Genomic DNA, 26192 nt, shown 5'->3' on the forward strand with positions numbered 1-26192 from the left:
CCAAACCAGAGAGAGAGGCCTGGGACTGATTCTCCCCTGGAGCCTTCAGAGGGAGCGTGGTCTGCCGACACCTGGATTATGGATTTCCAGCCTCCAGCACCGAGACAATAAATTCCTGTTGTTTAAGCCACCCCATCTGTGGTACTTTGTTAAGTCAGCCCTAGCAAACTAATATAGCTACAGTGTGTGAGATGGAATAGAGTGGACGGATCTGTGTTGTAGGAATGAAATAATGTGTGCCTCTCTGAGGATGGGATATCAAAGGAAGAGAGAAAGATGAGAAGTGTATGGAGAGAGACACTTCATGATTGAGCCCCTGGCAGAACTGCCAAGGTGTGAGGTACAGCAAGTAATCGGTTTCTCGTGCTTTGTTCAGGGTTCAGATTAGGCACAAAAAGGCCTAGGTTCTAGTTAGTCTTGAACCTAAGTCCCAGTAGTTCTGTGATAGAAGACAAGTCCCATTTCTCTCTCCAGCTCAGTGTCTCTGTTGTAAAAAAGCGGAGATTGGACTAGATCATCCTAGAGATTCCAGATCCAGGAATTTTGATTTTACCATACTAGTTCCATGAAGTTTTTATATTAGATACAGTGAATACACATTTGTATGTACGTTTATGTGTGTATGCAAGTGAGCTTTATTTTATAATCCACTTGTTTCTAAAAGGAATTTGAGGTAACTTTCAAAATTCATCATCATGTTTTTTAAAAAAGGACAACAAAGTGGGAAATCGATCCAAAGGAAATGAGATACATATCATGGGGTCACCTGAGATGAACTCATTATTGGATTTGAACTTTAGCTCTGAGTTTCCTGGCAGTTAAGGCAAAAAGAAAAACATGTGCTCGTTGTCTGATAAAAATCAGTGTAATATGATTAGTTCTTGAGAAAAACATCTAGACATGCTGAGTGCTCAGATAAAATTACACTTAAGAATACACTGATTCGAGATACCTTAAGAGCCATACAAAAAATCCATATTCTTTAATCCAATAATTCCACTTAAACTGAGGAAATAAAAATGGCAGGGGGGGCTATGTGTGTGAAAATGCTTCTCACCAAATTATTTATGAAAGTGCAAAACTGTAAAGAACCAAAATAGGAGAAATAGTTAACTTAATTATGATGCATCCATTTAGGGAAGTATAATGGAGACATCGGTAACAAGACTCCCAGCTGCTGAGGGAAGCAAGTTGATGATAGGCTAAATGAAAATAGTCAGCAGAGAAAATTATTTGTTCACCAAGATTATAACTATATAAAAATATGGAACATCAAAGGGAGTCCTCAAACATATTAATAATTATACTATCATAATGGTGCCCTAAGGAGTGATCCCCCCACATATTTCCCATTAAGATTGTTTACAATCAAATTTAAAAAAAACAAGCCAACTCCCATACTTAAGTTTTACTTGCTAGCTATGCTTTATGAGATTACATTTTTTAGCTAAAAGAAAAGGACAAAATTTCAAAAAATACAAAAATAGCAAACTGAAATTGTATTATTTTGGGGAAAAAAAGCTGTTAATTTCTTGAAATAGTTTTTCTTTTTTAGAAAAACATGGTGGTGGTCATGCAGAAGCCCTCCTTATTTGCTTCGGAGGTTATAGAAGCTGGCTGGATTAAAAGTGGGCTGAAATCCTGTAAAGCGGCAGCTAGTGAGGGGTTAGGGTCCATCAGTCCTCTGCCCATAACACCTTGGTTTAATCTCTTTTTAATCTGGGCCTCCACATCTTGGTAAAATCTCTTCTAGTGAACTCCCAGGCACCAATATTCCACCTTTCGGTGCCATTCTCGATCTTGTTATTTCTTTGAAGTAAGAAAAAGAGCTTCTACCCCTGGATTAATTCGAATGAAATGAATTATGACCAAGAACTAACTCCTAGTGTTGAGTTGAAACACTGAAAAGTTTTTAATTTTGAAATCCCCATGGCATGTGAGAACAATCTAGAAATGAGCCCGAGTAGGCAGTGACTTGAAAAAATTGGTTCATAGAAAAAATATATAGGGGCACATGTCACAAGGGGGTCTAGCCTTTGGCAAAGTGCTTCCAAACACGAAAATCAATCAATGTAATACAGCACATTAGTAGAATGTAGGGGGGAAAATAAACATCATTTCAAGTGATGCAGAAAAAGCATTTGATAAAATTCAACTGCCTCTCATGATGAAAAGAAGTTTCTCTCCTACTTGCAGCACTTTTTTCACTTCTCCTCTGTGGAAAAGCCTGGACCAGAAAGAGTAGGAAATAGCTCCAGGAAGTGAGTCTATAATGGTGGGGTTCACAGACCGGGAGACACTAGTAGGCTTCTTTTTCCCATTGGTCTTACTGACTCGTAGTCTGCTCTGACAACTGCCACTGAGTTGAGAATTGAAACACCAGTAGCCCATGACTTACATTCATTTATTGTTTATCATTTACTACGTACTGGTTTTTGAAAAATTCAAATTCCTTTTTTAACATCGAAAAATTTTTTCTGAGCCCCTATACTACTATGTTTTTATTACCTATTGATTGAGAACAAATCTTACAAAAGTTACTGTGAATTCAGTTAACCATAGTGTGCTTGCATTTGTGTTTTATTCCTGACAACAGCATTTTACAACTTTGGAGACTATACTACATATATTTGCAAGACACAAGCAGTGTTTGGTGACACACACATCCATATTCCCCTGGCAAAAACTCCCTTCCACTAGAGTAGCAATGCTCTACAGAGGGTAACACTAATAATTTCAGAGTAAAAAACGTTCTAGAAAAGTCTTAGAAAGAATTGCATGTATATATGCCCAAAAGAACTAAATACCTTAGGACTATTAACTTAAAATGGAGGTTCCCCATGGTATACCCTAAATTCTAAAGGTCCAGTGGCTCTTAGTATCTTAACATTTGCCAGGCTAAAGGTAGGTCCAATGTGTTCACTTTAAATCCGGAAAATAGAAACTGAGCTGTCAATCTTGTTTTTTTCGAGGCAAATTTTCAGTAGTTTTCCCTGCTTTCCTTCCTTCCCAAACATCTAGCTGTACCCTGGCCCTCTCGCCACACATTATGAGGTCCAGCCCCTTCACAGAGGATAGAGTAGGTAAAACTCATGTTCTAATCAGCCAATGTTCTCTTGGTGATATACTCATCAAATGAGAAAAAAAGAAATCTTCCTGAACAGAAGGGTGAAACTGGGGAAATGAGATTTGAGGATTACTTTATAAGTTGGGTTGGCGTAAGTTTGACCAGGACTTTTCCATACTGTGTCACAAAGCCCTTTGCTTCTCCTCTTGCTGTACTGTGAGGAGCATCTGCAGCCTGTTGCTTAAAGGGCCTTTGATGGGTGGCTTTATCTCCACATTGCAGCTCCAAGAGGTGGTGGCAGAGACTTCCTGATCCATTCCCAGCTGTTTGGATTTTAAGGAAGAGGTGGGGGCCGTGGGGATAGCCACCCATTTTCCTTCAAGGGGGACAGCAGGAAACATCTGCAGGCTAACGTGCTGGAGATAATTGTGGTCCCCTCACATCTGGGCCTCTTGTATTTAAGCCCTTCATGCTCTCCTAGCCTCTGGCCTGCTCCCTTATCACAAGGACAGTGCTAAATGGAGAGCTGTATGAGATCAGCAATATTTAGTGATTGGGAGTCTGACATAATGCACTTTCTCATAATTTATTAAAGTTGCTAATACATTTTTAAAAATATGTGGCGAACATGGAAACTTCTGGGTACTATCGTCCAGCGCATTAACCCTCCATCGATTTTGCATCTCAATCAGAGTAAAAGCCCAGGTCCTTCTGATGACCCGGAAGATTCTCTACCCTCAGTCACCTCACTCCCTTCACCTCTCCCATCGTAGTTACTACTCTTACCTTCACTCTGCTCCAGCTACACTGCCCTCGTTGCTCTTCTGGAATACTCTAGACACAATCCTGCCTCAGGACCATTGCACTTCCTGTCTCCTCTTACCAGGCTTGTCTCTCTGCCTCTTTCCAGTCTCAACTGCCATCTTCTTGAGACCTTCTCTGGTCACCCGAACAAAAATTGCAAAGTTCCCCACCCACACCCACACTTCCTATCCCCCTTAGATTTTTCTCCCTAGCACTTATCATCATACTCACTGTATATTTTAGTTATTGATCTTGTTTAGTGTCTGTCTTCACCCATTAAAATGTAAGCTCCCCAAGGAAAGGGACTTTTGCCTCCTTTGTTCATTACTCTATCTCCAGGCTGACAGCAGTGCCTGCCACAGAGGAGGTGCTCATTAAATGTGCATTGAGTGAATAAATTACTGAAAATGGTAGTGAATTCTGTTCAAGGACATGATTATTGGAAGCATCTTGTCATGATATCTTTCCTCTACTAAGATAATCAGCAGCTTGGACACTAAGATTAATGACTCTAGGTCTGAGGGCTTCCGAGTGTTGGGGAGGAGGCCAGAGGATTGCCCTTGGACTTCAAGATAGCTAAGTTAGAATCCTGACTCTACCGCCTGCTAGCTCTGTGACCACCAACAAGCTATTCAACATAGGTGAGTGACTTCTCTTAATTCTCTCAATATGTAAAAGAAAGATAGTGATAGAAAATTCCAAGGTTATTATGAGAATCAGGGTTGATGTATGTAAAACATCTGGCATGTAGCAAGCCTTCATAAAAAAAAAACAAAAAAATCTATTTTCATATATGTAAATCATTTGTATTAATTTGTAGTTATTTGCATTATTGGTAAAAGTCGGAATTCACATATTTGCTGGCATTTTCATTTTAGGAAACACATTGAGACTATTTTAAAATTCCTAAAATACTATTTTCAAGTAGTATTTTTTGTCCATGTAGAAAAAAAAAAAAGGCCTACTACATAACACTTTTATTAGATTCCAGTGCGTATTTGTACTAGAGATCGTTAAATGGGAAGAAATAGCCTCTAAAGCAGTGAAAATCGCCTTCAAGTTATACTTGTTCACCCCCTCTATGTCATCCCACAAGGTTTACAAGGGTCTTGCCTTGCAAAATCTGTCTCTTCCAAAGATTCATTTGTTAAGCAAACATTGCTGGTGTATGTGCTCTCCTCCCGGCACTGTGCTCTACATTATTGGCTATTTGCAGGTACATGAGAGAGCTTCTGCTCAGGAGCATCTTAGAGGAAAGCCCTGAGATTGAGTCCCGACAGCCCTAGTGGTAAAAGCAGGCATTCGGTGTTCCGTAGTATCGCCAGAGAGGTGCACATTGCTAAGGAAGTGCAGGGAAGGGAAAATGCTTTCTCAAGGGTGTTTGGGGAGAGGTTGAAGAATGATTCATGTGGAGGAAACTGTGACGCTGGACCTTGGAAGAGAATTGGAATTTGGACAGTTTGAATTGGGGAAGAAGACAGAGGGATGGAAATGGCTTGAACAAAGTCATAGAAGAGGCAAGAGGGCATCAGGCCTCAGGTTTCCCAACTCCAACTGGACTTGGATCTATGTTGCACGAAAGGAGGACAGTGGGGGTGAGACTGGAAAGGAAGGAAACTTGTTGCCTGACAACATAGGATGCCTTACTCACGGATAAAGACATTTGGACATGATTCAGGAAGGAATGGATGTCCTATGAGGTTCTGAGAGGGACAGTGATATGCCCAGGGCCATAATGGAAGAGGTTTGTATGACTGTCCATAACTTCCACGTAGCCAGGCCTTCCAAATGTTCATCTCCAGACCCTACCTCTCTCTTGAACTTGAGATGAAATTGCCTACTTGACACTTCTAACTAGCTGTTATAGGCATCTCAAACTCAATGAATTCAAAATACAACTCTTGCTATTTCACTAAAATCTGCTTGAACCGTGCCTTCTGCATCTCAATTGATGTCCATTCCACCTTTGCAGTGGTGCAGGCCCAAAACCCTACTGTCCTCCTTGACTGATTTCTTTCACACTCCACATCTAGTGTGTCAGAAATCCTGTTGGGTCTACTTTGAAAATATCACCAGAACATACCACTTCTTACGACCTACACTGCCACCAGCCTGGTCTATGCCATCATAGTCCCTTCCCTGGGTGACTGCCACTGGTCTCCCCATGCCTCTTCTGCCCCCCACTGTCTGTTCTCAACATAGTAGCCAGGGCAACCCTTCTAAAATGTCAGCTAGATCATGTGACTCCTCTACTCAAAATCCCCATTGTCTTCAAAGTACAGAAGTCCTTACAATGGCCTACAAGGCCCTCCATGATGAAGCCTCTCCTACTGTTCTGACCTCCTTTACAACTCTGCCATGGCTCAGGTGCCCAAGTTCATGGCCTCCTGGTATAACTCCCAGGTCACTGGCCTCAGGCATGCCAGCCATGCGTTCTCCTTGGGACATTTGCACTGATCTCTCCACCCAGGATGTGCTTCTTCGGATACAGGCCATGCCCAACTCTCTATCTACTTCAAGTCCGCTCCAAAATTACCTGCTCAGTAAGGTGGTCCCTGCCTACCAAATTTAAAAGGGCAACCCAACCCCCTTCAGCACTCCCCATTCTACATGTCTCACTCTTGTTTTTGCCCTGTACAACTTGGCACATTCTACTCTTTAACTTATAATACTTATTGCCTGACTGCCCTAACTACAAGCTGTTCCATGAGGACAGAGGTATTTGTGAATTTTGTTACTGATAATTGCCCGTGTTCCTAGAACATTACATGGCACATAGTAGATGCACAACCAACATTTGTTGAGTGAATAAACAACAGAGTGCTGCTGGAGGGGAAACCGATGAGGGGTCTCTTGTCACCACCAGGACACATCAATGGCTTGCACCGGCCTGACGGTGGCAGTGGGAATGAAAAGCAAGGGATGATGCAGGAGACAGAGTGGATATTATCCAGGTCCAGACAACTCCAGGCAGGAGACATGGGGTTTTGTGACAGATGAAACAGCAGTCACAAGGGTGGTCCTGTGTGGTCCTGTAAGAGTCACTGTGCCCCGGAGCCAGAGACTGCGTGTTTCGCTCTGCTCAACTGTCGTTACTGATCACACAAGCAACCGGGTGAAACTGAATAGATAAGAATGAACAAAATACTGGCCTTGCAAAAACATTTCAAAACTGCTTGCCCTCCCAGTGGGTCCCACAAAGAGTCAGACTCTACGTGCCCAGGACAGGCAGATATTTCATGCTGGGGTCACTCAAAGAAGGTAGAGAGTTCCCCATACTCCGCCCTACACTTTTTGTGGAAACTGCCCTCATCGGAAGCTTTAGGCCTTTTCAATAAGCAAAGTATAGATATATGCTAAAACGTACATGCATAATTCTCCCACTATAGTTTGATATATGTGTAATCCATTCATCTCCCTGAAATCCAGGGGCTTCTCCTGCAGATTTTGAAAGCTTTTGATCTCCCTATCACAGGGCCGTCCCGAAGGCTGTTCGTGGTGCCTCCTTCTGCTCTAATACCTGGAGATGTGTTGAGAGTAGCCTACTTTGGTTGTGCCCATCAATTATTAGGTTGATATATTAAAATTCAACCATATTTATAAAATGTACTCAATCACTTTAATTGGATTTGTAAAAATGTATGATTTATGAAACATTACATGGATCCTTCTGGCTAATATTAGACTTAAGTATTACTTATTGCTATGGTTTCTTCCCTTTCTTCTATTCATGTGTGTATGCATTGTAGATCTGTGTATCTAACGTTTCTCAAAGATAGGAACAATTTATCTTTCATCTTTGTGTCCACTTTTGCCTAGCATAGCACCAGACATATGGCAGCAATCAGTAATTTATATTCTCAGAATGTGGCAGTTTTGGCTGAGCCAGGCTGAGTAAATTCAAATCTTGGATCTTCCTCTTATAAGGTCTGTGTGACCTTGGGCAAGTTACTTAACTTCTCTGAAGCTTGGTTTCCATAACAAAATAGGGATAAAAAATAAGACCTACCCCAGAGGCATATAATGAACATTATCATGATCATTCTTGCAAAGTAGTTAGCACCATGCTTAACACATCAAAAGCATTCAATATATGACATTTTTATAGTTAGGTGAACATGTGAAAGAAGCACAGTGATTCAGAGCAGTGGCTCGGGTCACATTGCCAGGGTTGAAATCCTGGTTCTACCTCTTGCTACTTGTATGACCTGGGACAAGATCATTAATCTCCCCAGGTCTCACTTCTCCCATCTATCCAATGGAGACGTTCATAGAGCCTTCCTTTTCCATAGGTTTGTCTGAGACGATGCATGTGAAACACTTAGCACAGTGCCTACATATATAGTAATAAGTAGACAATAATCATAATAATCTTGCTATTTATTTGTACTCAACAAATGTGACTGCATATTATTTCCATTACATGGTAGAATCTACAGGGTAAGCCCTTTTTAATATCTCTTTTAAAAAAACAACATTGGACTCTCTAATCATGGATTGACTCAGTTTAAAAATAAATTTGACCAGCAGTTTTTGGACGATGAGGAGCTTAAGTATCCAACCTGTGGCAAGGAACAGGGAACATTTGGGGTTTGCTGAGGGAACACACTTCTTCCACAGTTCATGGCAAGGTCCTAAGAGGAAGAGGGAGTAATGCCACATTTCAGTGTTTGGCTGTATCTGACTGGAAGGGACCCCAGATCTGCCCACTGGACCAAAGCGATGCTGACCATGAGCCCAAGGGTGTATCTCAATGTCTCTACCCTCCGAGGTCCATTTTGGAGAAATGTTCATCCACAGGAAGTCAGAAAAATTAGCATGGTATCTACTGAGGGTGAGTGACAGTGAGGGCAAATCCAGGAAGATAATCAATCCTTGGTGGGTCTGTGGGTGGGCAGCAGCTGTCCCTGGTGGGCGGGCCCAGGCTGTGGGCAGGCTTTTCCGGAGGAAGAGGCCAAGCTGAGCTCCCATCTGGGAAGGAGCCTGGAGGGAGGCAGGTTCTCAGACCTTGAACTTGGAGATGAAGCAAGAAAACCTGTGGTATATTAGAACATAAGAACTGGGACACCCAGTGGGTGAACAAGGTCAAGAGGAATGCAGAAATTTGGGGCTTGGGACAAAGCAGACATCGAGCCATCAAAACTGGGGTACTGAGTTGGTATCAGCCAGAGGCAAAGACCCGGCCTCAGTTCAGGATTTGTCCTGGGAACCTGGGAAAGAACGAAAAGGTGAGATGATTGGGAGTGTGGGATTATGGGAAACCTGAGCTGATCACAGCAGGCCTCTTCTCTGTACCCTCTTCTCTGTACCCTCTTCTCTACCATTTTCCCTTGATGTGTCGAAGTGCCTGTGAAGGTGGCCTTAGGAGTGACACCACAGAAATGCATATCGACCTTTGTAAAAGCAACTTCAAAATCCTGCTAAATTTACACATTTTCTTTGACTTCCTTCTTGCTTGACTGAATGACTTTCACCCACCCCACACTCCATGCAGTTTTAATATCAATGACAATTTTTATCAAGTCTTTCTCTGTAATCAGGATATAAAAATTATCTCAAAATTTCCCTTTGAAAATGGATCTTCAGAGACTCAGTAGGCCTTTATACATCACTAATGAGTTCTTTAGTGAAACATTTTGTCTTTTACTAAAATAAATCTCTCCTATTAAATCTTCCATATGAAAAATCTGATAGCATTTGAGCTGACTAGTTTCATTTGTAGAAAAATCATTGTACTTGCTCACGATTTGGAAGTTGTTGTAGTTTATTTTTTATCAGCCAAAGGCATCTCATTACTGGAGTTCATGAAAAAAATTAGAACATGCATTTGCAGAACCAAATCTATGTTGGAAGATAGCATAGTGTTTTGCTGGTGTAGCCTCTGATCTCATGAAAAAATATAGCATTTCTTATGTGTGACTGTATTAGTTTCCTAGGGCTGCCTGTCACAAATACCATAAACTGGGTGGCTTAAAGCAACAGAAATTTATTCTTTCACAGTTTTGGAGGCTAGAAGTCTGAAATCCAGGTGTCAACAGGGCCCTATTCCCTCAGAAGGTCTAGGAAAGCTTCTGTTCCAGGCCTCTCTTCCCACTTCTGGCAGCTCAGATGTTCCTTGGCTTACAGACAGCCATGTTCTATCTGCATCTCTTTACATCATCTTCCCTCTGTGCATGTCTGTCCCAGCGTCTGACTTCCTCCTTTTTATAAGGACACCAGTCATACTGGATTAGTACCCACCCCCAGGACCCCATCTTAACTTAATTACCTCTGTAAAAATCCTATCTCCAAATAAAGTCACACGCTAAGGAACTAGGACTTAAGACATCAACACATCTTTCCAGGAAGACACTATTCAACCCATAACATTGACCATCCAGTGTCACCTCCCTGGCGTTCCTTATCGCACGAGGCTACCCATTTGTTCTAAACAAATCTTCCATATGTTGAACCAAAAATGTGTTCCCCATAGCGTCTCCCACTGCTCGGAAGGGGCAGAGGAGAGAGCTCATTTTCCAGTAATGGGGGGACTATAATTTAGCCCTGGTTGACTTTAACAACATGGCCGTGGAAAGTACCTCCAAATCTCTCTGAGCTTCGTTTTCCTTACCTTTAAATTGGGGTAACATATTACAAGAATGTTGTGAAGCTATAATAGGATACTGTGTGTGAAGAACGCTTTCAAGGTGTGATACCAATGTTCCACTGGATTTCAAGTTTCTTAATAACAGCTCTGCAGGAGGCAGTGACAGCGGAGACTCTGCAGCCATTCTGAGGGTGTTGGATGCCCAGGCCTGCCGCTTACTACCTGTGTGACTCTGGGAAGTTACTTCCCCTCTCTATGCCTCCCTTTTCATCCCACAAAATTCGAATATTAACAGTACCTCTATTAAGATCTTGTATTGAAGATTAGAATATGAGCTACGGAAAGCACTTAAAAACTGCCTAATACATGATAGGTGCACTATTATATAAGTCTTAGCTATTTTTTATTGAGGGCACGACCACATCTTAGTACCCAGTTTCTGGCATAGAGCAGATGCTTCAAAAATGTTTGTTGAATAAAGGAATGGAGGCTTGTGGCTTCTGCCCTCAGGAGACATACGTGCTAAACCCCACACCTCCTCTGGGTAATGCTGCTCAGCTTATCCTCCTCCACGCGGCACATAACCAACCGCCCTTGCAGTGGTGCAGGGTGACACGCCCGACGCCTTCCCAGGCTGCTTTGTTCTCAACAATATGCAGCTTCCTCCTGCCGCAGTTCAGCTTGCAGGTCAGCCTCAAACTATGCAGTCCAGACCAGCCTGAGAGGAGTGTTCTTTTCTTGTGTTACTAAAAGTGAATGCACTCTTTTTATTATTATTATTATTAGTTTCAGATATACAAAACAATGTAATAGTTAGACATTTATACCCCTCACAAAGTGATAATCCCCCCACCCCCAATCTACTACTCCTCTAAGATCGTTTCCCCAAAAATAAGACCAGGTCTTATATTAAAGTTTGCTTCAAAGGTGCATTAGGGCTTGTGTTCAGGGGATGTCATCCTGGAAAATCATGCTAGGGCTTATTTTCTGTTTAGGTCTTATTTTCGGGGAAATATGGTATATAGCTGTTACAATTCCACTGACTCTATTCCCTATGCTGTACTCCACATCTTGTGACTATATATATGTTAAACTATAGTTGACATTCATTATTATTCAGCTTCAGCTTCAGGTGTGCACTGCAGTGGTCAGGCATCTACACCGTCCATGAAGTGGTCTCCCTCATAAGACAAGTGTCCATTGGGTACCCTACAAAATCTTTACATTATTGATTATATTCCCGAAACTCTTTTGTATCCCCAATGCACTCTTTGAAAGCTACTCTAGCTTTCCATCTCCTTCCAGTGCTTCTTCACCAAATCACCCTTGTTTTTCTGGTCTTTTCCCCAATCTTCTTCCCCTTCCTGCCCAGCCCTGCCCCATACCCTTATCTACACTTCACCAACCCCTTCTCCCACCTCCTCCTGGAAGCCTTTCTAACTTGACACCAGCAACCAGGGTATTCTGGCTTTGTCATAAGCATATTTACAATCAGGTGTGACATGCAAAATATTTTAATATAAATACCTCCCAGGCAGGCAGCAATCAATCAGGAGGCACCACAGCTGGGTGAGGGAGGCCCCCTGCTGTGCTAGATTTGACTCTGATTCCTGGGATCCAGGAGGGGGAAGGTGGTAGGATTTGGGGAAAAGGGTTCAAGTGACCAGAGAAGTAGGGAAAACACCTGACACTTAGTACAGTGGCTATTTTCTAACTGGGGCAGAAGTATTTCCATTATTTTGATAAATGGCACAGCTGTATAGGAACATTCCCACTGAATGTCAGACTTGAAGGCTGATTGTTTACCTGTGTCCAAATTCCAGGAAGCCCTCCGTGAGGGTAGTTGATTTACTACATGGCTTTCAAATTAGGCTGAAAAAGACCATACAATCACAGAAGATGCCTAATAAGGTTTTGTGTCTTTGGATAGATTGCCCTTATTTACAAAATGACCAGCTTCTGGAATTGCTAACAACTGATGATAATAAAAATAGCAGCCCATATTTACCGAGCATTTATTCCAGAACATTGATCAAGGTGTGAAGGCCTATACAGCTTCAGGAATTAAACCTTCACAGCCTGGTTGTGAATTAGCCTGGCTTGTCCTAGTTTTCCCAAGTGCTACCTCTTACTCCGCACCCACCTTCCTCTCCATGTACCCCACTAGATCATCTAATAAAGACTGTAGGTTAGCTGTGGAACGTCCCTTCCTGTGGAATCGTCCCTGGCCCCTAACCGAGATAGAGCTTCCTGCAGTGCGTTTACACAGCAACCTGAATCCCCATCATAGCATTGAGTAGTCTGTGTTTCAGTTGCCCATTTACCATCCCTGGCTTGGCACATATAAGGGGCTCAATCATCGGATTTGCTGACGGAGAGAAAGGAGTGAAAACATTGTAGAACTTGCACTGACTGCCCCCTGTGAAAGGGTCCCTGCATTGTGGGCTGTGAGGACAAGTGTAAGACGCAGACGAGAAAGGCCTGCCCTCCCCCACAGGAAAAGTCCCAATGCTGGTGATATGAATACGTCATAGAGCTTCTGTTCCACCCATGGCTGTGGCGATGCTCACACTCGTAAACGTGATGTTAGGGAATCTAAACACAATGAAGCCAAACAGCCACTAGACTGGTTTCGTATCATGTTGCTATATGATCACTATCCACCCTAACCACTGTACCTCTGTGACTCAGAAGACATTTACCTTCTGGTTAAATAAAATAATTTTCAAATGAAGCATCTGATGCCCAGAAATCAGTTTCCTGAAATCTCTGGAGAATGGAGAGACTATTTCTGGTCTCACTGACTTCTCTTAACTGGCACATTTTCAGTTAACATATAAAGCTAACAGGATAGATAATCCTTACCAGTAAAGACAGAGCTTGGATCCTTAATCAGACTGACAAACAGCTCTTTCCAGACATAAAACCCAAGGAGTATGTAAAATGAAAACTGCCCAGGCAACCAAAACCCTTTAAAAAAGAAAAAAAAAAAAAAGGTTTAAACATGCTTTGAGATGGTAAACTACAAACAATTGACCCTCTTTGCCTGTCCTCTCCATTTATTAATTTTATGTTTTGCCTATATAAAATGGTCACAAAATTAAGTCTTAATTGCATAGGCCAATAGTGCAGAAAGGAATAGGGCAGTTGTGTTGGCATAATAACAAATGAGTCACAAAGCCATTCACAAAGCTCTGGTGATGGCCCCACGGATTTCTCTGGTGATTATAGGCTGCGTAAGTGCAAGTCTAGATGGGAAGACTCAGAACCATTTGCAGATCCTTCCAAGAAAGGTAAAAGCACTACCATTGGGAGACAGCTCTGGGTATCACCGCCACCATCCAGGTGCGGCAGTTGAATGATGTATTATGCCTGTTCATATGGTTTTTTAGGGAGAAATACAAACTAAACTACAGTTTCCATTATGATTTAGGCCATCTATCTGCACAACTTGATTCACGCTTTTCCTGATCCTTCCCTAACCTCATAGGTGTGCGAAGATTGGTGGTATGTAAAATTGGAGGTATTGGTAACTGCCCGTCAGCAGATTTTCCCTAGTTTTCCCATCTGGCGACTTCTCCAATCTTCCTTATATCTTCCTACACATTTCCTCTGTACCCCGGGAGCAACAGAGAAAAAGGAACACACTCCAGAAAACAGAAGATTGTAAACATTCCCTTTTTATCTGTCTTCAATAAGTACATTTTATGCTATTTACCAAAAGAGTATTGCATATACAGACTATAAAAGATGAATTGTACTATAAATCGAACTAAATTACTAATAAGCAGAAAGTGCTTATTATAAACTCATACATAATATTGATGATATGGGCAATTGTTCATTTTTATGAAAGTTCTGGTTATCATTTGCTTGTAAGGATTCTCCAAATTCAGTTTCCCCTCATTCTGATGCCCTCATGGGATTGTATTTTATTTGCTGTATTATGTAGTTGGAACTAATAATACAAAGAGCTCATGTGGTTCAATTAGTTTATTTAAATTCGAAAGAAACCTAAAAGCCTAATTTGTCATTTGCCTTAGAGTAGAGCTATTTTGGTCCCATAGTTAATGTTATAAATTAAGGCCTGATGTAAATAACCATTTCATTTCCGTACATTTGTACTTGCCCATATCCTTCCAGAAATGTGCTGGAGAAGGAAGAGAAGGTTCAGGCTAAATGTTAAACTCAGCCTTTACCACCTGACTTAGAACCGTCAAAAATGATGAATAAATATAAATCTGCTCACCTACTCAAATCAAGGCCTTAATGTTTTCCCCCCACTTTCAAAAACCTTGAGAGATTTTGAAACTGTAGAGAAACTGAGGCTGTGAGCGTCTGATTCACCCAAGCAGTTTAGTCATTTAGAAAACATCTGCTGTACAATTTATGTGTGACAAGGACCAAAACAGTGGTCTGTCTGACTGAATTTTTCACTTTCAAACTGTGTACACTGTAGGTCTTTAATAAACCCTCCTGGACTTAATTCATTTTGACTTAATTTGACACTTTTGCTGATGTGCCTCATCACGCAGACTTTGCATAATTCTCAGACCATATCGGGACTGTTGCCAACATGTACCCCTGGTGTCACTTTCTGCTGCAACTGTTGGTTTATGTTACTAGATCAGGAACATTCATGGGGAAAACAGGGATGCCATAGGCCATGTACAGCAAAATACAGTTTTTTTCAGAGCAACTTTTGCTGTCCGTGGAACTCTCACCACCATCAGAAGGGGTTGGATGTAGAAACATAATCACCCCCATTTGACAAATGAGAAAACTGAGTCACAGACTACCACAAATTATTTGTTAAATTCCATAGGACCATTTTGGGATGAAGCCACAATCAGAATGCCAGGATTTCCCCCTTATAATGCATAGCAGCTTTAAAGTCTAGATCAGTCAGACCATATTAATCAGCCCTGGCAACTTTCAGCAGGAAAGATATCAAAGGAAAACAGATGCGAGGCTGTTCTGAAGAGAGAAATCCCAATGCTGGCATTGACTGTGAGAACAAGACTAAGAAAGGGGTAGAGAGCTCGGTAGACAGGCCGGAGAGAAGCCCGGTGACAGAGAAACGGAACGAGTGTTAGTAAAGTTGTTTTTCATACCATGGATTTTCAGCTACGGTGTAGAGAAGGTGTTCACAGTGATGGTAATAATGAGGATGATGAGTAATAATGGTACTTGTAGAGAGCTTACTATGAGCCAGGAACTGTGCAAACACTTTGTATGTGTTAATTCTTTAATCCTTACCGAAGGTCTGTGAGGTAGGAACTATTGTTACCCTCCTTTGACAAATGTGGCAACTGGAGGCCACAAAGTGCCACAGCAAGAACAGCAGAGCTGGGTTTTGAGCCCTAGTAGGCCAGTCCCAGAGACTGTTCCCTTGACTACGAGTTTAAACTGCTTCTCCAGGAGAGGTTCCAAGACAGAGCAGGTTTCAGGAATATAACGGCAGGACGAGAGCATCTGTCATGGCGATCAGGATTTCACTGAGTTGGTTTCACAAGGGTGGAATGCAAGGGAATCTGAGAGGTTCTTCCAGGGCTTTTCCGTGGCCAACGTTGGGGTCCCAAACAGGTTCCTGGACTCAGAGTGTCCCTGCAGGCCACCTTCAGAGCACGTGCTATCTGCCCTCAATCGTTAGAGTCAGGATTCTCCATTTCACAGCCTGGCCTGCTCATTTGAAAACACCATCCCATGCTGAAACCGGTGAGTGGCTACGACCCAACTGAAAGAGACAGAATTCAGTAGGTCAGGCTGTGACCCTGGCCCTCAACTAGCATAGTTATCTCCCAAAAGAGCCTTTTCAGAAACTGCTAATCCATGATCTGACCCACACCAGAATACAATTCAAATGATCCCCGAGTAATACCTATAGCAAGGGCTGTTTGAATTGTAGATCATATAAAATCCATTGCCTTTCCCATGTAAAACTAATGGGATATAGTTGTCTATTTGTTATTCCTATGGGCAAAAACGCCTATTGATAATCCCTCTAACAATCTCCTAATTAATGTTTTCTCTTTTCCTTCCATATTTTAATTGACTTTTTCAATTAGGAGCATATGAGGAAAAGATTCTAAAAATTACTTGTTTTAAAATAAGCAATTAGAAAATCTCATGTTCCAATTATGCTTTTTCTGTCTCACACCGACCTGATTCTGAAATCTTTTCTTAGCCAAAGCTGCATTAATTCTATCCCACGCCATGTAATGGCCATGTAATTCTGATCGCTCTGATCTGTTGTTCTGCCAAGTATGTATTACAGTTATTTAGCATCTTTCTTCATCTTGTTGAGAATCAACATGGGTATTCTGTATTAGAATTTTCCATGGTTGCTTATTTTAATAAACTCAATTCAGTTTTAAATTCTTACTTGCTTCTAACCATCCTCCCTCATCTAAATATTCTTGGAGTAGAGATTATTTCTGGAGGTACAATAAACTGCACAAATCCTATGTAAACTCAGAATTATGTTAAATAAGTGGTCTCCAAGCAATGTAAAACTATAATAAAATTAGAGATATAAAATCTAGTAATGAAGGTAAAATGTTACATGTGGCATAAAACATAAATATGATCTTGATATTCTCCTGCTTAAAAATTTTCAGTAGCAATGAAGTTCATACCCCTTAAATTCACCCTCAAAGTTGTTACCTAGCTCCAGTCTCTGACTTCGTTTCATTGTATCATCCCCTACGCCACTCCAACCCACACCCCATTCTGTATTCTAACCTTGAGAAACTTCAGTAGTCTCCAGATGGTACATTCTCCTAGCACATTCTCTTCCTCTTGTTCTCATTTGGTATTCTCCCCCTCAACACACACACACACACACACACACACACACACACACACAGACACAGACACACACACACACACACACACTTCGACTGTCACTCACTGCTTTGCCAAATTCATTCTCATCCTTTAGGTCTCAGTTGAAATGGCACTTCTTCGGAGCCCTTCCCTGACCCATCAGTCTCACTTTTTATCCTCTCCCACCATTCTCTCTTAGCATTCTCCTCCACAACACATATCACAATTTGTAATTATACATTTATCTGTGTCATCATTATTTGGCTAATATCCATCTTCACCATTAGACTGCAGGCTAAAGAAGGGAGGCAGCATATCTTATGTTTGCTCACCTTTGTGAGCAAATTAGCTAGCATTGTGCTAGCAATTAGCACAATGCCTGGTACATAGTAGGGCCTCCGTGGGGACAGAGCCCCAGAGAGCAGTTTCCAGACTCCCACCTCATGTGGAAAGGTGCTGGCTCGGGTAGTAGATGGCCGTCAGCTGTAACTAGTTGGCCGTTAGCTGTAACCAGTTAGCCAATTGGCCACTGATATAACTGCCGTGGCTACGTTGGTTGATTGGTTCGTTGGCAGACAGTTTGCCGGGAGGCGGGTTGTGCATCATGTGGATCCTGCTTCGTGTGTCTCGCCTGGCCGCCAGTGAGACTGGGGTGCAGGAGGACCCCTTGTTGGGGTACTGGTGGACATTTTCTCCCTGTGTCTCCAACGTAGCCGCCAACGAGACTATAGTGGTATGACTCCTCTATCTATGGCTCCATGGGTGTTTCTTTTTGGCCTCACCATGTCCTGCGTTCTTATGCGGGTAGCAGGACCAGAGACCCTGAATGACAACCTCAATAAATACTTGTTGAATAAACAAATGAATGAGACCCTAGCCTGGCAGTATACCAAGGAAATGGTGAGTGTGATGCAGACCACTTGTTATTTCCACGCCTGGTATGTCCTACCTGGGGTGAGGGAAGGCCCTGAAGACCTACGTGACTCAGGAGCGGCAATTTCCACGTTAGGGTCTGGTGTGGGCCCATTTCCCTGGCCTTCACTGGGTCCTGTTTTCCGATTGCACGGGGACTCCTCACAAGGACTCTGGAATGGCACCCTCTTGTCTCCACCCCTCATAAGTTGTGCCAGTCCCCTTCTCTAGGGCCTGGACCCCACCTCTCTTGTCTCTCTGGAAACAATGCTTAATCAAGAACTAAAAGGAAGGAAAAGTTAAAATAAACCAAAAAGCAATCCTAGCAGCCACAGTAAGACTTTTCCAAGACATTTTTATCTTTATGTCTTGGACTAAAACCGGGAGACACTATTTTTAACACTTCTGTTTTGTTTCATAGTGATATACAAAGATTTATATTTCTGTACACTGCCCTCTCCCATTCGGTTATGACAACTTGCTTTGATAATCAACCGTTTTTGTGCAATGATGTGTATCCTGACAAATCTTACACCTTAAAAACTGCCTTACAAATTGTTTACTGTGTCAACTAGCTTGTTATATTTTGACAGAAGCTTTTCCTTTAGGATTTTAGGATCCTATAAGATCCGTTACTAAAATTCAGCTGTCTAGAGTTTCCCAGTGCTTGAATTATTATGCCTCAGACATCCATGGTGCAACACACTTCAAAATATTACTACTAGATTGAGCTGTGTTTCAGGGATGTCTTTTAAATATGGGTACATACAGAAGTAGTCTGTGGAATTGAAAATAATGTTAAATATGATATACTTGGATAAGTATAAAGTAGCTTTTATCATATTTTGAAGTGAAAGTCTTCTTTTTTTAAAAAAAACAACAACAAAGTACAACTAAATCTGTGATCAGTATTTACTATAAACAAAATGTCATATATAAATATTTTTCTTTCTTGGTAACATTAATAATATTTACTCAGAGCTTACTCTGTGAAAGGCATTTCTACAAACATTTTGACTTTTTGCATGTATTAACTCATGTAAACCCACAGCAGCCCTTAGAGGAAAACACAACAATTATTTTCATTGCAAAAAAAAAAAAAAAAAAAAAACTGATACAAAAGAAATTCAAGTAATTTGCTCAGAGTTACACAGGTAGGAAAGGGCAGAGCCAACAATAGTTACCGTCATCTGCCTCTGGAACCTGTGAGCTTAACCACTGCTCTATTCCCCCTACCAATGGATAGACTCAGGCAAAGTTCTTTTTCCAGTCCCAAATCTTCATACATATTTTATTATATTTTAGATTGTGTTATGTATCCTATGATACTATGAAGGATAATGCTAGATTTTTATCCTCCCTGGATTTTCATTATTGCTAATAAATAGCTTGGTATAGTAATGTAAGTCAAGTAGACCTGGATTTAGAATTACCCCTTACCAATGACATGACCTTAGGAAAGTTCCTTAATCTTTCTGAACTCATTTGCTATTTTGAAAAATCAGCTTCATTATAGCTGTTGTCAGGAGAAAATGATATAACCATGTATAAATTATCTGACACATGGGTAATCAATAACATACCTTACCCTGGGTATGTATGTAAGAACACTAGGATATTATATTAATTCTCGTGAAAAAGAACATCAATAAATTGCTAATTTGATATTGTAAATCATGTTCTATTTGCTAAAAATAGTTTATACAGTTCTTTAAGAGTCCCAGTCGTATCAAGAGATAAGAGCATTTCCAAGAAAACCATACTTTTTCTAGTTTAATCGAAATTTTATATGCAGCTACAAAACATTACATTAGAAGATGAGCGATCAAATTGACAATTATATGAATGAGCAAAATTTAATAGCCACACCGGTAGAAGTATGGACGTGTCACAAATCCCATCTCCGTTCTGTGGAGCTCCGCGTTCCCAAATCCTCCCATTAGCCCCATCTGTACATGTCTGTATATAGGCCTGTATGTGAGCCTTTCTTGGGTCAGCTCCCAAGTGAATGATTATGACTAAGCAGAGTTTGGATTGAGGTTGTCAGAGAGAAGCCTGGGGTGGCTTAGCCTCTGGACAAGAAATGTCATTCTGTTTAGTCTTCCCCCACCCTTGCTGATGGGTGGTAGTTATCTCTCGTATCCCATGACCACCTCCCATCATAGGTACTTGGGCACCTGACGTACAGGCCGCCAACCCAGAGATTGGTCACACACCTACGTTGAATGAGCTGGCCCAATCTGAATGCTTTCCTGGAGATTGATTTTAGCACACTGAGAGACTAATGCAATTGTCAAGGGAGGGCAGAAAGGGAGGGAAAATAAGAGATACCCGAAGCAAGTTGGTAGTGCTAGAGAGACCCTGGGATGTCACAAAACAATGAGCAAAGTAAAGTTAGGATCAAAACTTTATCTCAAAACTTGCAGAGAAAAGTAGATGGAGAGAGAAAGAGAGAGATTCCTAGACTGCTTTGATTTAGATTATTTTTAACTGTGGTTCCATATAACCTGGAGCTTGACAATAGACCTTCCAAGTCTTGACCATTGAAAGCTGAATGAAACATCCACGATGTCAACTTGAGACTAAGGAAACATGCTGACACTGCCCATTGTTATAAAATGTTATTAGCAGAAACATAACCGATGTTCCTAGTACCCTCCTCAGAGTCCTCCGTGCAGATGGCGAGACTCAGTCTCCCCTGCTTTTAACAGCTGCGCCTCAGGGCAGGATGGGTTGATGAGCACAGACCGCCAGGACTGAGCCTGGGACATGTCTGCTCTTCTTCAGGAAGATTCACTCTGGAGAGGGAGCCTGTGCTTCCAAAAGTGCAGCTGAAATTAGCAGGAAGCAGAGTGAGAACTCCAGATGTTTAGAATTAGAATGACTATAAACAAATTTGCATCCCCAGATCCAGCACACTTGCTTTTTAAAATTATTTTTGTATCTCGTAAACAAACCTATATTCTCTTCTTTGGTTGCAAATAGACTAATTCTTTGGGGAAAGATAATACTCATAACTGGTTAACACAGTTTGCTGTTCTTTCTCCAGAAATTTCGTAATTCACACACCGACACAATTCTCTCAGTTGGTAGTTTTGAAACCCTGGGAATTCAGTATAAAAACTACCATTTGCAATTACTCTTCATGACTGGTTTTATGCACACCTGTCACCTAATCCTTTTTTTTCACTTTGCCAACTTTCATGCCAAATGTTACCTTTGCTATACATGCTCTTCAGTATGTCATATCATGACATTAAAGTTGATACAACTGTCATGGGAGTGGGGCAGAGACCTGGGGTAGGGTAGCAGCTTTTATGTAGCAAACTAATCAGTTGCAGGTGATTATCTGAGCTTATGCCTGGAAATTTCACCTGTGCATCTATGACTAAGAAATGTCCACTCCTATGTTATCATTGCCTCTTCAATCGTTTGGATTGGGGATGTCTTCAGCCACTCTGGAACACACATTACAAAGAGTTATTATTATTATTCCCGCTTTGTCATCACTCCAGCATGCACAGACCAATGTATAGCAAGTTCAAAGTCTCCTTTTGATAAGTCACGATAAGTATGCCCCTCTGATTGGCTTCCACACTGCCTAGGAGACGTGTCTTTACTCTCAATAGTTGTATTTCTTCAGAGTCTATTGTCAGAGAGAGATCCCATTAAAAACAACAACAGCAACAAGTCTCAGGAAGTTTCTCTACTCAACAGGTTTGAGCAAGATTGATAGTCACTCAATTCCTGATTCACTCCTTGTATGTTCCAACTCTGTTGTATGTTCCAGCATATGCATATGCACACACACATGCACACACACACACACACAGATACACATGGGATCCTTGCCTTTTTATATATGGAGCAATTGTGAAATGGTTGTTAGTAGAGTTGAAAGCTACTTAAAGTTGAAAGTCCTAACCCAAAATATTCATTTTACAGGGCCGTTGTTCAAGAGAGAACTGCAAGTATCTTCACCCTCCAACACATTTAAAAACGCAACTAGAAATTAATGGGCGGAACAATTTGATCCAGCAAAAAACTGCAGCAGCAATGCTTGCCCAGCAGATGCAATTTATGTTTCCAGGAACCCCACTTCATCCAGTGGTGAGTACATCACATCTAATGATGAGCTTGATGATTAAAGTGTTGGTACAGGCAATCCCACATTGACCTAAAACGGCTCCCCTCTACTTTGTCTCTTCGGCTACAATTAAAGCAAGTAGCTTTGAAGCTAAATAGATACCGAAAATAGTGTTTTAAAAAATTACTTAAATGGAAAAATGTGTATGGAAACAGGAGGCAAAGACAATTTCTAATCAATATCTGGGAAATCTGTGTCACTTCAGCTCTTTCTCACTGGTAAAGTCTATATTTGAACCATCTTAGAATGGAAATAGTTCTACATTTTCATTTATAGTATGAATTAATGATCTATGTGAAGAAGAGGTTTTGGTACCTAAAACTTTTTTGGCAATGTAGCAGACAGATTATTTAGTTCGATGGCATCATTTTAGAATGAGAAAAGTGAGAAACCAGAGAAGTTGTTAGGTTGGTGCAAAAGTAATTGCGGTTTAAAAGGTTAGAATTGCAAAAACCGCAATTACTTTTGCACCAACCTAATGATTTAGCTAGTGTCATGCAGCTAATACGTTGTGAAGCCAGGACTGAGACTCGGACGTCTTGACCAGAACGCTTTGTGCAGTCTGCTCCACCCAGAGCCTGACAGCAGCCCAAGGAAGGATGCCTTAGCCACCTACGCCTCCTGTCTCTCAGAGGCGTGGCAGCTGTGGCAAGGCCCACAGGGTTAAATGCATCATATGGTGTAATATTTTCTCCTTGATTTCACAGTATTTCAAAGGATTTCCTTAAAGGTCTGCAAATTGTTTTAGGAATGAGACCCTTGGGGAAAGAAGTACATTTGGCTTTCATGGATTTCATTTATGTTTGTGAATTATTTGTCAAAAACAAGCTAATTAAAAAAAAAAAAGCCAGTGAAGTGAGTTAAATTTGTTTTTTTAAAAAATACATACAGAAAAGACTATTGTTTAAAAATCAGTCTTTATTGTATGAAAAGTCTGTTACTGAAAGCTGCTAAATTAAAAGGGATAGCTACCAGTGAGTCAAATTTGCTTATTGTGTATCTGCGAGATGGGAGCGGGTGGCAGGGGCGGCTCAGGAAGATGGGCGATGATCTGGGTAGATTGTGAGCAATTCTGCTTATCTCAAGATTTCTGCTCCAGAATTGTGGCATGAAGTAGCCAGCAACCAGCTCTGCCCACAGTAAAAACAATAGTGCCAGATGCAGGGGTCTCCAAGGTAACTAAGATACAGTCTTTTGGGTGTTGACAGACTCATGGAAAGGGCAAAGTAAGATTCAGGCACAGGGAATCCTGATTTCAGACAAAGGAGGAAAGGCTGCTTGGAGGAGGTCCCAAATAAGTGCGTCCTAAAGGATGAGTAGAAGTTAATCTAGATGTAAGGACAACTAGATAGAGTTCTGAATGCATTTAACACCAACAATGGGCATTTCAATGGATCTATTTAAAACCACATACATGTATAATTGATTGTTTTTTTTATTGGTGCAGGGATATAAATTATTTTATTAAATTACCTGAATGCTAAAATAATTTGGTTATATAATATTAAATAATGTCTATGGGTATAAATTTAGAACCACTAAAGTCAGCATAGTAACACTCCATCATATATCTCACTCATTTTAGTCATTCACTTCTTATTTATTTAGAATTCATAAGGATTGCCCCTGGTACTCATTTCTGGGAACGTTAATAAGAAAATTCCATTCTTGTTATTAACTAGTAGTTGAACTTTTTTTGAAAGTTATGTTTCTGTAGTCTCTCAAATAGTAATTAGAAGTTAATCATGATTATGAAAAACGAATATTACATTTAAATATTTTAACAGAAGTTTTAAAATCACAAGAAGTATTAGAATAAAAAGTGTAATAAACTTAAAAATCCTCAGCTCTACAAACAAATAACTTCGGAGTCTCAGGAATTAATTAGCGACCTAGTACAGTGTGGTAGCCCAAATAATGGCCTTCACCTGTAAGCATCACCTAATAAGGAAACAGGGTCGTTGGAGATGTAATTAGTTTGTGTGTCTTAAGATGAGGAAATCCTCCTGGGTTAGATACAGTCACAAGTGTACTTACAGGAGAGAGACAGAGGGAGAGTTGACACATACAGAAGACGAGAAAACCAATGTGCCCGTAGAGGCCGAAACTGGAGTGATGTGGCCACAAACCAAGGAATGCCAGCAGCCACCAGAAGACGGAAGGGACAACGAATGGACTCTTCCCTAGAGCCTCCAGAGGGACTATGGTCTCGCCAACATCTTAATTTTGACCCAGTGAAGCTGATTTCAGATTTATGGCCTCCAGAACTATGGAAGGATAAATGTGTGTTGTTTGAAGCCACCAAGTTTGGGGGATTTTGTTAGAGCAGCCACAAGAAACTAATGCATGCAGAAACTGTGTAAGACAAATAATTTGATAAACATGGAGTGACAAGTACCACTCTACATGTAGGTTTCCTTCTAAATTAAACTTCTCTAAAGAGCTGTGGATATTCTTCTACTCCCTCTGTGTCCCATCCACCCTGAACCCATTGCCCTGAAATATCTCACCAATGACCTCCATATTGCTAAACAAGTGGTCATTTTTGCTTTCATTGTATTTGTTTGACCTCTTAGCAATATTCAGCCACATAATCAGCCTCTCCTTTGTGGAAAACGTTCCTTTCTCCTCTGTGTCCGTTGCCCATTATGTTACTCAACTATATGTGGAGGCTGTTACGTACGTTGAGGTTCCCAGCACTGGACATCGCTCTCATCTTCCCTCTCCTTCCTTGGCTCATCCATTCCTACAAATCATCTACAGGCCACGAACTCCCAAATGTATGTTTCCAATCCAAACCTCTCCTCTGAGCCCCAGACTCACAGATCCAACTTCCTATTGGACTCAGCTTTAAATTTCTCACACGAACTTGACACGTTGCAGACTGAATTCTTTGTTCCATTACATTCCCATTTTAGTAAATGCAACCAATAGTTTCAAACCAAAACCAAGCAGACTCTCTCATGCACACTTTCTCAAATCCAGTTCATCAATAACTCCTGACATAACTGCCTTCAAGTCCGTCTACGTCTCTACCTCCCAGTACCCTCGTCTAAGCTACCATCCACCTTTTTTTCAAAGTACTTTATAAGCATGTCCTTTCTAATCTCTCAGTTTCCACTCTTGCTTTATTTCAATGTATTCTGCATACAGCAACCAGAGGAATCTTTTTACTACATTCGTGGCATCAGATGACTCCCTTACGTGAAACCTTCCAATGCTTTCTTGTTTCACTGGAGACAGAGCTTAAATGTGTAACCGTGACTATAAAGTTTTCTGTGATGTGGTTCCCACCCAGCTCACCAACTCATCATGACCCACCCTTCCTGTATCCACTGAGACCAAACTGAACTTTCAGTTCTGTGAACACACAAAGCTCTTGCTTGCCTCATGGGTTTCCTCTTGCTGGAAGCATCCTGTTACCCTTCACATGTTAACTTCATCTCATTCGTAAGGACTCCAAATCTGTCCCCTGCGATTTACTACCAGTCTCCATCACTATTCGTTAAGTCCTCCTCATTTCTACTTAGCCATAAAAAGAAATTGTAATTTTGCTTGTTCTTGCCCATTAGGGTTTCGGTTCAATAAATGTACACACAGTGTACTGGCACCATCTCTATACTAATAGATATTCATTGAAAGGATGAAAATGTAAATCATTCTTTCCTCTTATAACTCTTCTGTCTCAAATTCACTATATTTGAAAATTCCCCTTTACCTTCTTCCTCCTAGCAGTTTTTATATCTGATGGGCTATAACAGTAATTCTTCTTTTTCTTTTCTCCCCAGCACACTGTCCTCCACCCTCCACCCCACCACACACACACAATCTTCACAGGTTCACTCAAG

The 26192-nt window shown here is 41.2% G+C and overlaps 1 protein-coding gene across 10 annotated transcripts in view; it reads left to right on the forward strand.

The window, feature by feature from the left end:
* MBNL2 (muscleblind like splicing regulator 2) overlaps window positions 1–26192 on the forward strand; it is a 151744-nt gene that overhangs the window by 78387 nt on the left and 47165 nt on the right. For all 10 annotated transcript variants that reach the window (XM_033103812.1, XM_033103815.1, XM_033103807.1 and 7 more), the window contains one exon: window positions 22143–22307. In XM_033103812.1, the coding sequence (XP_032959703.1) occupies window positions 22143–22307 (165 nt within the window). The remainder of the gene's footprint in view (window positions 1–22142; window positions 22308–26192) is intronic.

Source organism: Rhinolophus ferrumequinum, chromosome 4 (genome assembly GCF_004115265.2).
Source record: "Rhinolophus ferrumequinum isolate MPI-CBG mRhiFer1 chromosome 4, mRhiFer1_v1.p, whole genome shotgun sequence".
Lineage (NCBI taxonomy): Eukaryota > Metazoa > Chordata > Mammalia > Chiroptera > Rhinolophidae > Rhinolophus > Rhinolophus ferrumequinum.